This window comes from Hemitrygon akajei, chromosome 5 (genome assembly GCF_048418815.1).
Source record: "Hemitrygon akajei chromosome 5, sHemAka1.3, whole genome shotgun sequence".
In the NCBI taxonomy this organism is placed as follows: Eukaryota; Metazoa; Chordata; class Chondrichthyes; order Myliobatiformes; family Dasyatidae; genus Hemitrygon; species Hemitrygon akajei.
In genome coordinates, this window is record NC_133128.1 from 181060779 (window position 1) to 181075795 (window position 15017).

The window sequence follows — 15017 nt, forward strand, 5'->3', positions numbered from 1 at the left end:
GTTATTTCCCATATTAGCAGATTCGAGGACAAGAGGGCATGACTTCAGGATTGAAGGATGTCCATTTAGACCAGATATGTGAAGAAATTACTTTAGTCAGAGGGTGGTAAATCTGTGGAATTTGTTGCCACAAGTGGCTGTGGAGGCCAAGTCATTGGGTGTATTTAAGGCAAAGATAGATAGGCTCTTGATTAGCCAGGGCATCAAAGGGTATGGGGTGAAAACAGGGGAGTGGGGATGACTGGAAGAATTGGATCAGCCCATGATTGAATGGCGAAGCAGACTCAATGGGCCAAATGGCCTACTTCTGCTCCTGTGTCTTATGGTCTTTCAAGTACATATGTATAAAGTAGCCATAGATCATACATGTTGTGGTCTTAATAGTGTTATGAACTAAATAACTTCTTTCAGCAGTATGATTTGCAGTTGAGATCATTTAATTTATTTCACCATGAATTACAAAAAATTAAATAATCTAAACTACAGATCTTTCTATTAGTAGTCTCTGCATTTAATGTTGTACTTTGTTATGACATCAAATTTGTAAATGAGGACTCATTGAAACTAGTTCAGCTTCAATATTTGGTGTGAACACTTACAATAAAAACTACCCAGATACAAAGTTGGAAAAATAAGAATCTAAGATTATTACCATTATTTTTACTACCAGAACAACAATTCTGTAATCTAACCAGGCAGAGCAGTGAAGAGGAAACATTTTCACATTCTATTGTTTATTTTACTGGCATGAAAATAAATTTATTGGTTGAAAGCCAAATGGCTGAAAACCAGTGCAATTAAAATATTTGAATGTTTGTTTCATTCATTTGGCTGGCAAATTTAGCTTAATTGCTCTTGTAGCTATTTTGCTGAAAGGTTTTCTGTTATTTCCCAATACTGCAAATTGCTTAAGTGTTGCTGGAGAATATTTGTCATTCAGTATGTGATCTTGTTTAACAGAGCATGAGGTGATATAATGCAGAAGCTGGCAAAGTGCCATACCAAGCTCAGTGCTGGAAAACTGAAATATGTTCCCATCACTTAAGTCTTAGTTATTTTGTATATCTTTAATTCCTCAGTATGATACAACACTCTGTGGTAGTACTTTTTTATAACTGGAAATTGACATAATTATGAATTGTAGGTTAATTGACCTCTGATGTAGATTTAATGATCTGTTCCATCTGTTGCTTGTTAAAATTTAAATTTCACGTTTTCCATGTATATCACTAGAAGAAAATGTTAATTTATGCAACATATTAATCTGTAATAAAAAGAATTGCTTCTGTAAACACTTTCTCCCAATCTCCCCATTGTTAGTTCCTAAATTCAAATTGGTAACAAAAGCTCCCATGAAAATACTTCAATCACCATTGTATTCCCTACCAGTTTTTGAAAATACTTGTTTTGCATTTAATTAAACATGATAGGTCAGGATTTTTTCCAAGTGGGCATTAATATATGTTGGTTATATCAGAATAAGGATAAAATGTTCAATCTCAGAATGTGATTGAATGGCATTGCTCAAACATCTAATTAATGTGGTTGTGTTCCCTTGCGGCAGTTCATTTTCTGAACTTATAAAGAAAACAGATTTGTTAAGTGAAAGATTAACAGAAGAGTTATTTATTCATTCATAGCCTGTGGATGTCAGTGCTAAGATCAGCATTTGCAGCAATCCCTAATTCCCTTCTGAGGAACTCTTGATGATGATTACCTAGAGCTATTAAAGTCCATTGGTTGAAGTTAATCCTACAGTACATTTAAGTACAGAGGCTCTGCCTTTAACAATAAAGACACAGCAGTGTATTTCTAAATAGTAAGGTATAAAATCCTGGTTTGTAAGGAGATGTTTTGGAGTTGCTGTGTTCCAGATTCTAGATGACATTGTTTGTACATGGTAGGTAAATATGGTAACAAACTATATTGTGATGGATATAGTTGATGCCTGCGTTCACCTGAGGCCAGATGCTTGAAAAGTTTTATGACGTCAGAAGGTAAGCTAGGTGTAAAGGAAATTTATTTACTTTGTAAATATCCTTTGAACTTTGCCTTTTTTTAGCCTCAGTATTTACTTAATGCAGTTATTTTTACTTGTGTTTTTGATGGTGGAATTATTGCCTGGTGAGTGTTATGATGGATTAGACTCTTTATTGGAGATAGTTATTGCCTGGCCCTAATGAGCCAAGTATCACTTGCTGCTTAGCCCCCTGATCTGGCTCACTTGAAGCCATGGAGCAGGTGGTGGATGGTCATATGATTAGCTGGTGCATATCTCAAGTCCTGGTTATATGACCACTGATGCCAGGGAGACAATCTCTGAAGAGTATTGATGATCGCTGGGGTCACCTGCTTGAAAAGACACTGCCCAGAAGAAGGCAATGGCAAACTACTTCTGTAGGGAAATTTGCCAACAACAATCATGATCATGAATTGCTCACGTCATACAGCACTGCATATAATGAAAGAACGATTATTTGCTGCACAAATCAGCCAAGCCTATGCACTTTTCAGGACTCTGAACTTATAGGAACAAGCTGCTTCTTTCTCTGAGAAAGTTTGAATGTTATAAAGCAATAGCAAATGATTCTACAGAGGTCAAATACTGCTTTGATCTCACAGAGATTTACATCTTTTTCTGGCATTCAGTTACTTTGTCCATTTGTGGGCTGAGAACGCTGTTCCCTCTAAGCTGCACGGCCATGCAGTAACTGAAATGCTGCTGGCACACAGGCTTCGTTGCCACACAATTAACAAGTTACAGTCACAATATCTTGACGATATCATTTAATGGATATAAAAAGTGTAATTGCTTGTATCTGTGAGTTCTGAGGTTGATACTGCGCCCGTAATTCGGTTCATTCAATGTGTATGTAATCACTTGGCTAATAAATTTCCTGGTGATGAGTTCAGAGAATGGCAAGCTTTTGAGCCTGTTGGTATTGCAAACGCAACCAACTTTGAACTTGGAAAAGAGAATATGATATGACTGACAAAAAAAATACTCGGCTATTATTATGTATTACAATGACGACGTTACCTCAAAAATATCACAGCAATACTGTGAGTTTAAATCTGTCGTTTCTGAGGAAGTTAAGACTGGTTCAATTAAGACATTTACTGATGTGTTGAACTGTGTGCCTAGAAACAAAAAAATTGAAGAATTGTCAGTTCTTGTTGACATCGTTAGAATATTTCAAATTTCTAGTGCTGAGGGTTAACATGGATTGTGTCTTATGTAGTCAGTCAAATATAAATCCAGAAACAGACGAAAAGTGGAACATTTGGATGATCTAATGAGAATTAAGATGTATCTTTCTTCTGGATGCAAATTAATCTGGAAAGTGTTTATAGATAATGGAGTTGTAACAAAGAATGATGAGAAAAAGTTTACGTAATGTGAATGATTTTTTTTGTTGCACCACGTTATTATACCCTTCAATTAATAAATAAAATCAAACATATTTTCATTATAAATATTCATAGTATACATATTACCAAAAAAAAGCGCATGGCCAAGTAGATAAGGCATTGGTCTAATGATCTGAAGTTCGCTAGTTCGAACCTTAGCTGAGGCAGCGTGTTGTGTCCTTGAGCAAGGCACTTAACCACACATTGCTCTGTGACGACACTGGTGCCAAGCTGTATGGGTCCTAATGCCCTTCCCTTGGACAACATCGGTGGCGTGGAGAGGGGAGACTTGCAACATGGGCAACTGCAAGTCTTCCATGCAACCTTGCCCAGGCCTCAGTCATCATCGAAAATTGACGGACAGCCAAACATTACAAAAAAAAGCAATTAAAGTGCCATGCAGTTTTCAGGCTCAGATCAATGGCTGATCTGTGCAGCTTGAAAAAAAAACAGAGCGAATATTGGCTGAGTGTGATAATTATGATCATCAGAGTTTTGCTTGTCTGATCTACAGAGGAATTCTCCCAATTTTTGCTCATTTTCACACAATGGGGAAACTATTATAGGATTAGGAAGGCTTTTATATGTCAAAAATAACTGCTGAGGTCAGTACTGTTTGATATATTAATCATTAGATAATGTATGAATCATTATGCAGTATATAGTTGAATGCTCATCTTATAATTTACCATTAAATTTACTCTTAAGTATATAGTCAGATTCACTAGTGTTTTAAAACAAAATGTCTGAATCATTCTTAGATTGCATTATTGTATAGAAATTTCTATTTTACTTGGGAGTGACAGGAGTACATTGGGAGATTGAGGATGTGGGACAGGAGTGCTTTGAGAGGTTTTAAGGGAGGGGTGGGAAAAGTAACCTAACCACTTTTTTTTATTATTGTGTGTGACTTTTGGAATAAAGAAAAAACAATTTGCATTTATGTACAGTGGCATGCAAAAGTTTGGGCACCCCTGGTCAAAAGTTAAGTGAGTAAAAAGTCATAAAGTTAAAGATGAAATGTTCTTTTCAACATTTTAAGCAAGATTAGTGTATTATTTTTATTCTGTACAATTTTAGAGTGGGGAAGAAAAGGAAAGGAATATAGAACATAGAACATTATAGCTCATGCAAAAGTTTGGGCACCCTGAGAGATCTGAGCTATCAGATAACTTTTACCAAGGTCTCAGGCCTCAATTAGCTTGTTAGGGCTATGGCTTGCCACTGTAGTGCCTTTTAATTTAACAAAACATCCTGAAGTCAAGATTTTAATGCCTAGTGGACTAAGGGAAGTAGCATGGCTGATGGCCAAGATGTTAGTTGAAGCAATAAGTTTCCGTGAACTGAGTAAAGATTAGCGATGAGTTTAGGGAGGAATCTAAGCCATAGAAGAAGAAGTTAAAATGTGGAATATGAAAAATGTCAGAATTGACAGAATGCAAAGTTTGTAGGAATATATTGAAATTAAGAAAAGCAACTGTATAAGGAAAATTGAAATCAAGGATGAGAATCTTAAAGTGAGATGTTTTTAGAATAGATGTGAATATAAGTTATCAAGTATGCATGAAAAGTGAATATGACTTCTGTTTAGAAATAACAGAAGACAATGAGACTGATGAACTGAGGTGGGAACAGAGTCTGTCAATGTTATGCAAGTTGAAACAGGTCATTTTGGTAAAAGGCATACACAGTGATCACGGTTAAAAACAAGATCATGAATTGTCAAATATAGCCTTGTCTGGGTTCTGTAATTTCTAACAGACAAAATGAATTTAAGAATAGCAGAAGATGCTTCCTAATTGATAACGACTGTTCTTTATAGTTCACATTTTGTGATCTCTTCATCCGTGTTTCAATTCTAAACTTGTTCTACTATTATGAGGTTCTCTAATACAGTGGTCCCAACCTCCGGGCCGTGAAGCCGGGCGACACCTAATTAATTAGCTTGTTTATTTCGGCTTTTTTTTTTAAAGATGTGCTGGGTGCGTTCCAGCTGCCGCTCCACCCCAGCATGCTTCGCGGCCCGGAGGTTGGGGACTGCTGCTTTAATAGATTCTCCCATAACCTTTTAATTACTAATGATGTATGTAGGGGAGGCTATCTGGAGGAAACATAACTTTACTAACAAACAATAAATAACATACATATACTTTAACACAACATTGAGTAAATAACATCAATGTTTATTAAACTGGCAAACTATAATTTTCTTGGGTATATGGAGGTTAGAACGAAAGCTTTAAGGACACTTAGCTATATGACCTTTCTGCTTGTGGAATGTGTATTTTGTTACCTGCTAGTGAATATGGATCTGTGTGTCCAATTAAAGTTCACTCTAAGATTAAGGACATTAGTAAGAAGCAATCTGTTCAAGTTCATAAGGGATGGTTGTTTAGTTTTGGCGTGATCAGCTCTTTCATTCTATGTCTGGGAAGTCTCTCTTGAAAGAAACAATGTTAACAGTTTCCTCTGGAGTTTCCGGAAAGAAAAATGTCTCATGGGCTGACATGAAGGAAGGCTATGTCCTTGTAAACCAGCAAGGAGGTGAGCAGGCATGTACATTATGGAGATTCTCTACTACTATGACTTTGCAACAAATAAACAGTAGAATACTATTGAATCTTTATCTTTTAAAAGGAACAATACCATTGTATGGTTGGTAGGGTGGATGTGAGAAACAGTGAATTTTGATCTGCTTTAATGAAGGGATGTTAAAATTGTAGCTAAAAGTTCTGTTTAAAGTTCAATATGCAGAGAAAGCATGTGACATTTATAGAAAAATGACAGAATTCATAAGGCATGTCCAGACTCCCAACGTTCCTGCCCTTCCAGATGTCACTTAAATGACAAAGGATGCAGGAAGGAAGAAGGGAGCATTGTGTAAAATTGAGGGAATTTCATATTAGAGATGAAGTATGCATCTAAATAAAATCATGTTGCTTTCTATAATGAATGGCTTTCACATGCCATAGTTGTGAAGAAAACTGCAGCAACTGTAACATGGACTTGCCGTTAGTAATTACAACCATGTTACAATTGCTGAAGGAGAAAAAGGTTGAAGGAATTGGAAAATGTGCTGTAATTGCCTCTACCAAAAACAGTTCACTTAGTTTCCCATAGAGCTGATAGAAAATGTAGAATATTTCTTTTGAATATCAGGAGATGTGTATTGAAAATCTGTCATCTCATGATAGGAGATTCCAAAGAGAGCTTACAAGGCATTATGGTTACCAATATATCCCATTTTAAAGAATGATTTTTGGTATGCAATCTAAGTTATTACAATTTGAACTGAACATCTTAAAATGCATAAGAGTTCATTTGAATAAACATGATGTAAAGTTTCATTTTGGATTGGTAATAGTAATCCCTTATAGGTAGAAGCTTGTAGGTCCAACCATATGCTCCCAGAACTTGCATAAAATTAAAAAAATTAATACTACAGTACATTATTCAGGGTATGTTACATTATTGGAGATGTTTAAAAAAGTGTTCTGCCTTATCTGCTCAATACTGTGAGAATATTGAAATGTATGGTGTTTCTCCCAGTGTCCTGCTGTATATGTATCCCTTAAGCTAACACTATGAATATGAACTGATTACTTACTTTTCATTTCCTTTTTTGGGGTTACTCTATGTGAACACTGTTTGCATTCATGAGTACTTTGCCTTAAAGGAAATTAGCAGATTTATAAGATGGCACGGATGGCCCATTTCACTGCATGTAATTTGCATCGAAATAAATCCTGTTGCATGACAATAAATATTCAGAGAATTAATGGAAAAGAACTTTTTGATAGAATTCAGATTATTAAAGGATAGAATCTGGGGGAAAAAGTACATGTACATATCAGAAAGACTGATTTTTAAAAAATATGCCTTTTGAGGTAAAAATTGTTAGCATTTTGGAAATGTGAGGTTATTATAGTATGCATTATGTCACAAATTTACATAAATGTTTTGTAGTTTTTAAATAAGTGACGAAAGTTATAGAAATCTATGGCAAGTGAATATAAAGCATAAATGCTTTTGCAATAGAACAAAGGTTTGAGATTAGATTTAGAATATTTAGCGTATTTGTTCTCATTTCCGATTTGCCTCAAAATTTTTTTAAAAACTTTGTTTCCTATAGGATATTACTCGTCTACTTCCATTCCATAAAATTTCTCTGGATGATTTTCCAGAGAATGAAGATATTAACAGGGACCTGAGTGCATTCATCCATCACAGAATTAACAATAGTCACAGCATACTCAGTAACATCTCTTTGAGTGGAAAGACTGATACCATTACTGTGAACAAAGTCACCAATCATCTTATCATGCGAAGCCAAGGATCTTACCTGTATTTGAAGTTGACTCTGGATTTGTTTGAAAAAGGTCACCTAGTCATTAAGAGTACAAGCTACAAGGTAGTGCCTGTCTCCCTGTCAGAATTGTACCTTCTCCAATGTAACATGAAGTTTCGAACACAAACTTCCTTTGAAAGGGCCCTTCCTGTGTTAAATGTTGCTTTGGCATCCCTTCATCCATTGACAGATGAGCAGATTTTCCAAGCAATAAATGCTGGCTATGTGAAGGGAGAATTGGAATGGACGGATTTTCAACAGAGGATGGAAGGCCTTTCAAGTTTCCTCATTAAACGAAGGGACAAAACACGAATGTTTTGTCATCCATCATTTAGAGAGTGGCTGGTTTGGAGAGCAGATGGTGAGAACATGGACTTCCTTTGTGATCCAAGGTTAGTATATAAGAATTGGAACATTGGAAATGCATATACAGATTAAACTAGTTTCATTCACTTCTGTCCATTTATTTTAAAAAACATTTGCCATTGGGATGGATTTGCCAGCTGCTGTGTGGCTGCAAGTATCTTCTGTCACGTGTGAATGGAACATTTCTGCAGGACTTCCCTTATTCCCTTCCCTCCCTCTACCACTCCCGATCTGCAACAGCCAAGCCATATGAAGTTCGGAGTGTTGAGCAGCCTTGCCTGCTCACTCACAGAGTCACTGAAGTGGAATTGGTATCTGTACAGAGGTACAGTGAAATGCTTGTCTTGCTTATTGTTTGTACAGATCTATTTGTTGCGCTGTACATCAAGGTAGTACAAAGTAAAACGATAATGCAGAATAAAGTGCAGCAGCTACAGAGAAAATGCATCGAGATGCACAGAAGGTGCAAGATTATAGCAAGGTAGACTGTGAGGTCAAGAGTACATGTTGTATTAGAGAACCATTCAGCAGTTTTATAACAGTGGGGTAAAAGATGTTCCTTGAACCTGGTGGTACAGTACTGTGCAAAAGTCTTAAACATAGACGGCTAGGGTTCCTAAGGCTTTTGCATTGTACGGTAGTAATGTTATGTATTACACTGTACTACTGTCATTAAAAAAAAAACAAATTTAATGACATGTGAGCGATGATAAACCTGATTCTGATATGGGACTCTATTGTGGACTGAGAGGGGAATCATGGTTTGGAAAAGGAGAAGGTTGAGGAGAGGGCATGGGAAGCACCAGAGAGACATTCTGCAATGATCAATAAACCAGTTGCTTGGAATCAAATAACCTCGCCTTGTGTCTCAGGGCTGGGTATGTCTGCACCCACCCTACTCCCTGCCCCTGGTATCCATTCTGTCTCACCTTCAGGCTTTTATTTTTTTATATCCAGTTCTCTTCCTGTGCCTGCTGTCTCCTCTTAGCTTTCTATTGTTTGCAGTCTTCTCCCATGCATTGTTTTTGTTCATTTCCAACTTGCAGTAGTTCTCAGGAATGGAACCCTGTTGTAACTTAGTGTGTAATAGCTTTAACAACGCCACAACAATCCAGCTACACAAAATTGCACTTCCCTGCAGTGGAATATAGCACACCGGCGTGGTCACAAGTGTTAGAACTATCCGCTTTGTGGGAAACTTGATATTTTAGTAGAAGTTTCACCCATTAGTTTGCAATAATAAAAGTAAACTACATTTGTCCAGAAATTATTTAGTTCGGGTTATTTGTAAAGCTGCAAATAGTTAAACAGTGTCTGCATTTATGTGAATGGGTATGTTCATTAGTTTATAAGTACACATAACTGGCCAAATGTTTATCAGCTGTAAGATGCCTCTATCTTTCTAGAAAAGCAATTTGGAAGTACTGTGAAAAACATGGTCTCACTTAAAAGGTGCCAGTTTTCAGGATTGAGACTTGACTGGATTGGAAGTACTGAAGGAGAAGGTGGTCTTTTCTGCTTTAGATGAGCCACAGGGATTAGCTCTTGGATTAAGAGTTTGTTAAATATTTGCACTCTTACATTGCCTGGAATTGGTAAAGCAACTGAATTCATTTGTTTTTTTTAAATTAAAGCCCCAGGATGTGTGAGTGCGAAGGTAAAACAGATCAAGAGAGATCTTGATCCTGAGGAAGAAGGACCAAAAATACTTGGGCAGCAGAATTTGCACATTTGCATTGTTTACAGGAATCAAACAGTACCTGGGTATAGATCATGTAGTCTTAGGTTAAGTGTAAAGCTCAAGATTTGACAAATTATGTTTAGACCTTGAATCGTCAAATGTTCCTTCTATTTCTTTTGTCGACCTGTCTTTATTTTGCATCTTAATTGCAGTGCACAGTTTGAGCCTTTGTCAAGCAATTTTTGAGTGTAAGTTTCCATCAGTGGGCAAATCATGCCTCATATGTTTCATTGATATTGATATTCAAGATTTTAGATAATTAGAATATACTTGACCCACAAAAAATAATAACTAACCAAGATCAAGAGAGAGTAAGATTTCTGACTGACATAAAGTAAATCAGGAGAATCCAATCTCCAGCTAGGTTTAAATGATTTAGAAAATTAAATTTGTTTAAAATCCCTCTATGGGAAGCAGAGTGGAAGAACATTGATATCAGATGGAGACAAGAGAGCATACAGGAGCGAGATATATCAGCTAGTTGAGTGGTGTTGTAGCAATAAATCTGCACTCAGCGTCAGTAACACTGAAGAGCCGATTGTGGAGTTCAGAAAGGGTAGGACAAGGAAACACAAATCAATCCTCGTAGAGGGATCAGAAGTGGAGAGAGTAAACAATTTCAAGTTCTTGGGAATCAAGATCCGTGAGGATCTAATCTGATCCCAACATACTGATGCAGCTATAAAGAAGGCAAAATAGTGGCTATATTTCATTGGGAGTTTGAGGAGATATGGTTTGTCACCTAAAACATTCGACCTCCTACAGATGTACCATGCATTCTAACATCATTCTCTGGTATGGTGGGGCTACTGCATAGGATTTAAAGAAGCCATAAGAAATTGTACAATCAGTCAGCTCCATCTTCAGTACTAGCCTCCAAGACATTTTCAAGGAGCAGTGCCTGAGAAAGGTGGCATCCATTATTAAGGACCCCCATTACCCAAGGCATGCCGTCTTTTCATTGTTAGCATCAGCAAGGAGATACAGAATCCTGAAGGCATACACTTAGCGATTCAGGAACACTTATTCCCCTCTGCCATTTGATTCTTAAATGGACATTGAACCCATGAACACTACCTCACTTTTATTATTTCTGTTTTTCACTATTTTTTAATTTGACTATTTTATATATTTACACACACTCTTATAGTAATTGATTTACTTTTTTCTATATTATGATGTATTGCATTGTACTGTTGCTGCTAGGTTAGCAAATTTGATGACATATGCTAGTAATATTAAACTTTGATTCTGACCATAGCATGTCTATGTAATTGAAATATTGCAGATTCCCCTCTCTTCTCCAGTGCTATATTCAGCAAAGAAGACTATATGTAGCACAGTATTATTGGAGCTTGAATAGTCTGTTATGAAAAGCTAGTGACTTTTTTGTATTGTTCTACAAATATTTAAATTTTTATATTCTGGCCTTTTGTCTTTTCACAGAAGCGGACATGCACTTTTGGCATTCATGTTCTCTCGCCAAGAAGGAAAGCTAAATCGACAACAGACTATAGAATTTGGCCATCACATACTGAAAGCACATATTTTTAAGGTGATTATAGGAACGTATTCACATAAGAAAAAGTGGATCTTCAATATAATTTAGATGGTATTCTAAATAATTATTCCCCATAATTTAAACTTAGAGAAATTTATTAAATAAAACTACATCTGTTAAGAAACTTGTTTAATCCTAAATGTATAATCGGATCATTCAAAAAGAATTATTACATACAGTAAAACTCTGATTATCTACCATCCTTAAGACTTTAGTCATGGGTAGCACACTTCCCCGACTATTGAATATTACTCATATTAAAATCCCAAAACAGTTTTGTTTAATCTTTTGTAACATATTGTTCAATTATATCACTTTTCCATTGAATCTATTAAGTTTAAAGGGAGTGGAAATTGGAACCCGATGAATTTTGGCTTGAATGCTTCTGGCACATTGGCCTTCTAAATCAAAGTATTGAATACAGGAGTTGGGATGTTATTTTGAAGTTATACAAGATATTGGTGAGGCTGAATTTGGAGTACTGTGATCAGTTTTGATCACCTACCTATTGGAAAGATATCAATAAAATTACAAGACGTTACCAGGACTTGTCATGCTTTCCAGGATGTTCCCTGCACCATGACAAGTTCTGCACCTACCCCCGTACCACCTCCCTCACTACTGTTTAGGGCCTGGTGAGGCAACACTTTACCTGTGGGTTTGTGGGGTTATCTATTGTATCCGGTGCTTCTGGTGCAGCTTCCTCAAGACCAGTGCAATCCCACACAGAATGTCAAGAACCTTCGCTGTTTGCCTCAATGACCAGTGGCTACCCATTTCAGTGCAACCTCCCATACCCATTCTAACATGTCAGTCCATGGCCTATATTGCCATGGTTGGACCAAACTCAGGTTGGAGGAGCAACACCTTGTATTCTATCTGGATAGCCTCTAACATGATGGCATGAACACTGATTTCTCCAAATTCCCATTTTTTGTCTCCCCCCCCCCCTCCACTTTCTCCCCTTTTCCATTCCCTATTCTTCTCCTCACCTGACCACCACCTCCCTGGGTTTCCCTGGCTCTTTCTCTTTCTACCATAATTCACTGTCCTTCCCTATTAAATTCCTTCTTCAGCCCTTTATCTCTTACACGTGTCCCCTCCCTGCTTCATACTTCATCCATCTCCCTCACCCACCCACCTGCTCCCTCAACTGGTCTAATCTATCATCTATCAATTTATATTCCTTTCCCTCCCCCACCTTCTTATCCTGGCTTGTGCCCCCTTCCTTCCAATCCTGATGAAGTACCAAGGCCTGCAGCATTAGCTGTTTATTCCGCTCACATGCTGCCCGACTTATTGAGTTCCTCCAGCATTTTGTGTATAATGCTCAATATTTCCAGCCTGTGCAGATTATCTTGTCCTTATTTCTATGCATGTGCTAACTTTGCCTTTCCAGTTGGCATTCAGATGAGGAAATGATGCTGTAGAAGCTTTAAGTTCCTCCATCTACAGAGGTTATGCATTCTAGTCATTGTAGTAGTTGAAGTATTCAATTTTTACATATTCAACTTCTACTCACTATGCTGGATTCATAGAGAATCATATTTTGTTCAAATTGTCTACCAATTTATAGTTACATTTTTTTATACCTTTCTATTCCCCGCACCACAATAAAGTACTCTCTCACAATTATTCCTAACCTTTCCTTAAAGTACTTTAATTCAGTATTCCAGTTTTGATAGAACTTAGAACAGAACAGAACTCTTTGGCCCATGATGATGATCAATCTGATCCGTCCCTGTCACATAGTCCTCCATTTTTCATCCATCCATGTGCCCATATAAGAATCTTACATATCTTTAATGTATTTGTTTCTACTACCACCTCCATTCCAAGCACTCATCATTCTATGTTTTAAAAAAAATATACCCCTGTCATTCCCCCCCCCCCATACTTTCCTCCAGTTACGTTACAGTTATGCCCTCTTGTATTAGCCAGTGCTGCCCTGAGGGAGATAAAGGCTCTGGTTGTCCACTCTATTTATGCGTTTTATCATATAATACACACCTATCAAGTCACCTCTGATCCTTCCTCACTCCATAGAGGAAAATCATAGGTCACTCAACTTCTCCTCAAAACAAATGATCTTTAATCCAGACAACATCCTGGTAAAATTCCTCTGCATCCACATTATTCCTATAATGAAGAGACTAGAACTGAACACTATACTCCAAGTATTGTGCTCCTTCCTCTGTTCAACCTGATACACTCCTTCACTCCTATATACTCTCTTGGTCGAAACTTTTGGTGTCTCTCCTTCATTATATTTCACTGTACCTTAAATGCCAGTAAAGATAGAACAGTCCTATAGTTACACTAAACTGAAACCATAACTTGAATGGATTTGCTTCACAGCTAATAGCAAAGATAGAATGGGTTTTAAATATCTGTAGCTTTAAATATTTAAAAGACTTCCAATAATGCATATTAAAATTTGACTTTGAAACCAGTGATCATGATTTCCACATTTTTTAGGGTCTGAGCAAAAAGACAGGGATATCTTCTAGTGTCCTTCAAGCCCTTTGGATGAGTTATAGCAGTGATGGGTTGTCTGCTGCATTCTCGTCCTTGCGAAATCTTTACACTCCCAATGTGAAGGTAAGGAAATCTGTGTACTTGCATTACATGATCGCAAAAGCAGTAATTTTAAGAAAGGTATTTTTCTTTAAAACCATGAAGGATACCTGTCTTTCACAAAACTGGAATGAGATTTAGTTATGAAGGCATTGATGAATATACAGGTTACTAGTTTGTAATCCTAAGTATTTCATATTCACAGGGATTTTTACTGATACTTTATCTTCATTTTATGTATGGTGATGACATTATTTTACTTTATGTATTTTGATAGTTATAAATGTTAATAAGTAAACAACAATTTTAAGATGAAAAGGATGCTTGAAAGAAAACTAATGGAATACATAGAGCTGGTGGCTGAGAACAGAAATGATTGCTGTTTGCAATAGAACTGTTGATCAAAATCTAGACTATGCAGTATCAAAGAAAATAATTGATATTCCCTTAATAGAGAGATTTAGATATGTGGGTTGTATTTGAATAACAATGCACTTAGGGGTATTCTCATTGTCACTTAATTGCACTCCACATCTTCATAGCAGAAGTAGCTGAAGGATGCTTGGTGTCTCTATTGAGCTACCTTCTAAGTAGAGATTGTATTAAGATGCTTTGTTCTATGTCATGGGGAAATAACAGTTTTACTCTGATTTGGTATATGTATCACCGACTTTAAACATTCCATGACCAGAAGCTGTGGATAGAAAAGCAGACGAGGCTATGGTGGCTGGGTATCCTGATTCCTCAAAGTCCTCCATGTGGTCGACTACTGTTAAATTGCCTGGATAAGTGGAGTTCTAACAATGAGAAAAATAGGCTGTTTGATTGGCAACCATTGCTGTTGTAACTGTTCATGCGTCCATAATTTATAGATGAATGTTGTAGCATGTTTCATCCACAAATTACATTCATTTGCTCACCTAGTTTACTGTCATAGTACCTCACGGACAGGAGAACTCTACAAGAGGAATAAGAGCAATGAAAGCTGCATCACCTCTGGGTTCCCTTTGAAG

At 36.9% G+C, this 15017-nt stretch overlaps 1 protein-coding gene across 2 annotated transcripts in view; it reads left to right on the plus strand.

Annotated features, from left to right (window-relative positions):
* Positions 1 to 15017, plus strand: part of LOC140728523 (protein TANC1-like) — a 134599-nt gene that overhangs the window by 74838 nt on the left and 44744 nt on the right. For both annotated transcript variants that reach the window (XM_073047368.1, XM_073047369.1), the window contains exons 14-16: positions 7544 to 8151; positions 11313 to 11421; positions 13906 to 14028. In XM_073047368.1, the coding sequence (XP_072903469.1) occupies positions 7544 to 8151; positions 11313 to 11421; positions 13906 to 14028 (840 nt within the window). The remainder of the gene's footprint in view (positions 1 to 7543; positions 8152 to 11312; positions 11422 to 13905; positions 14029 to 15017) is intronic.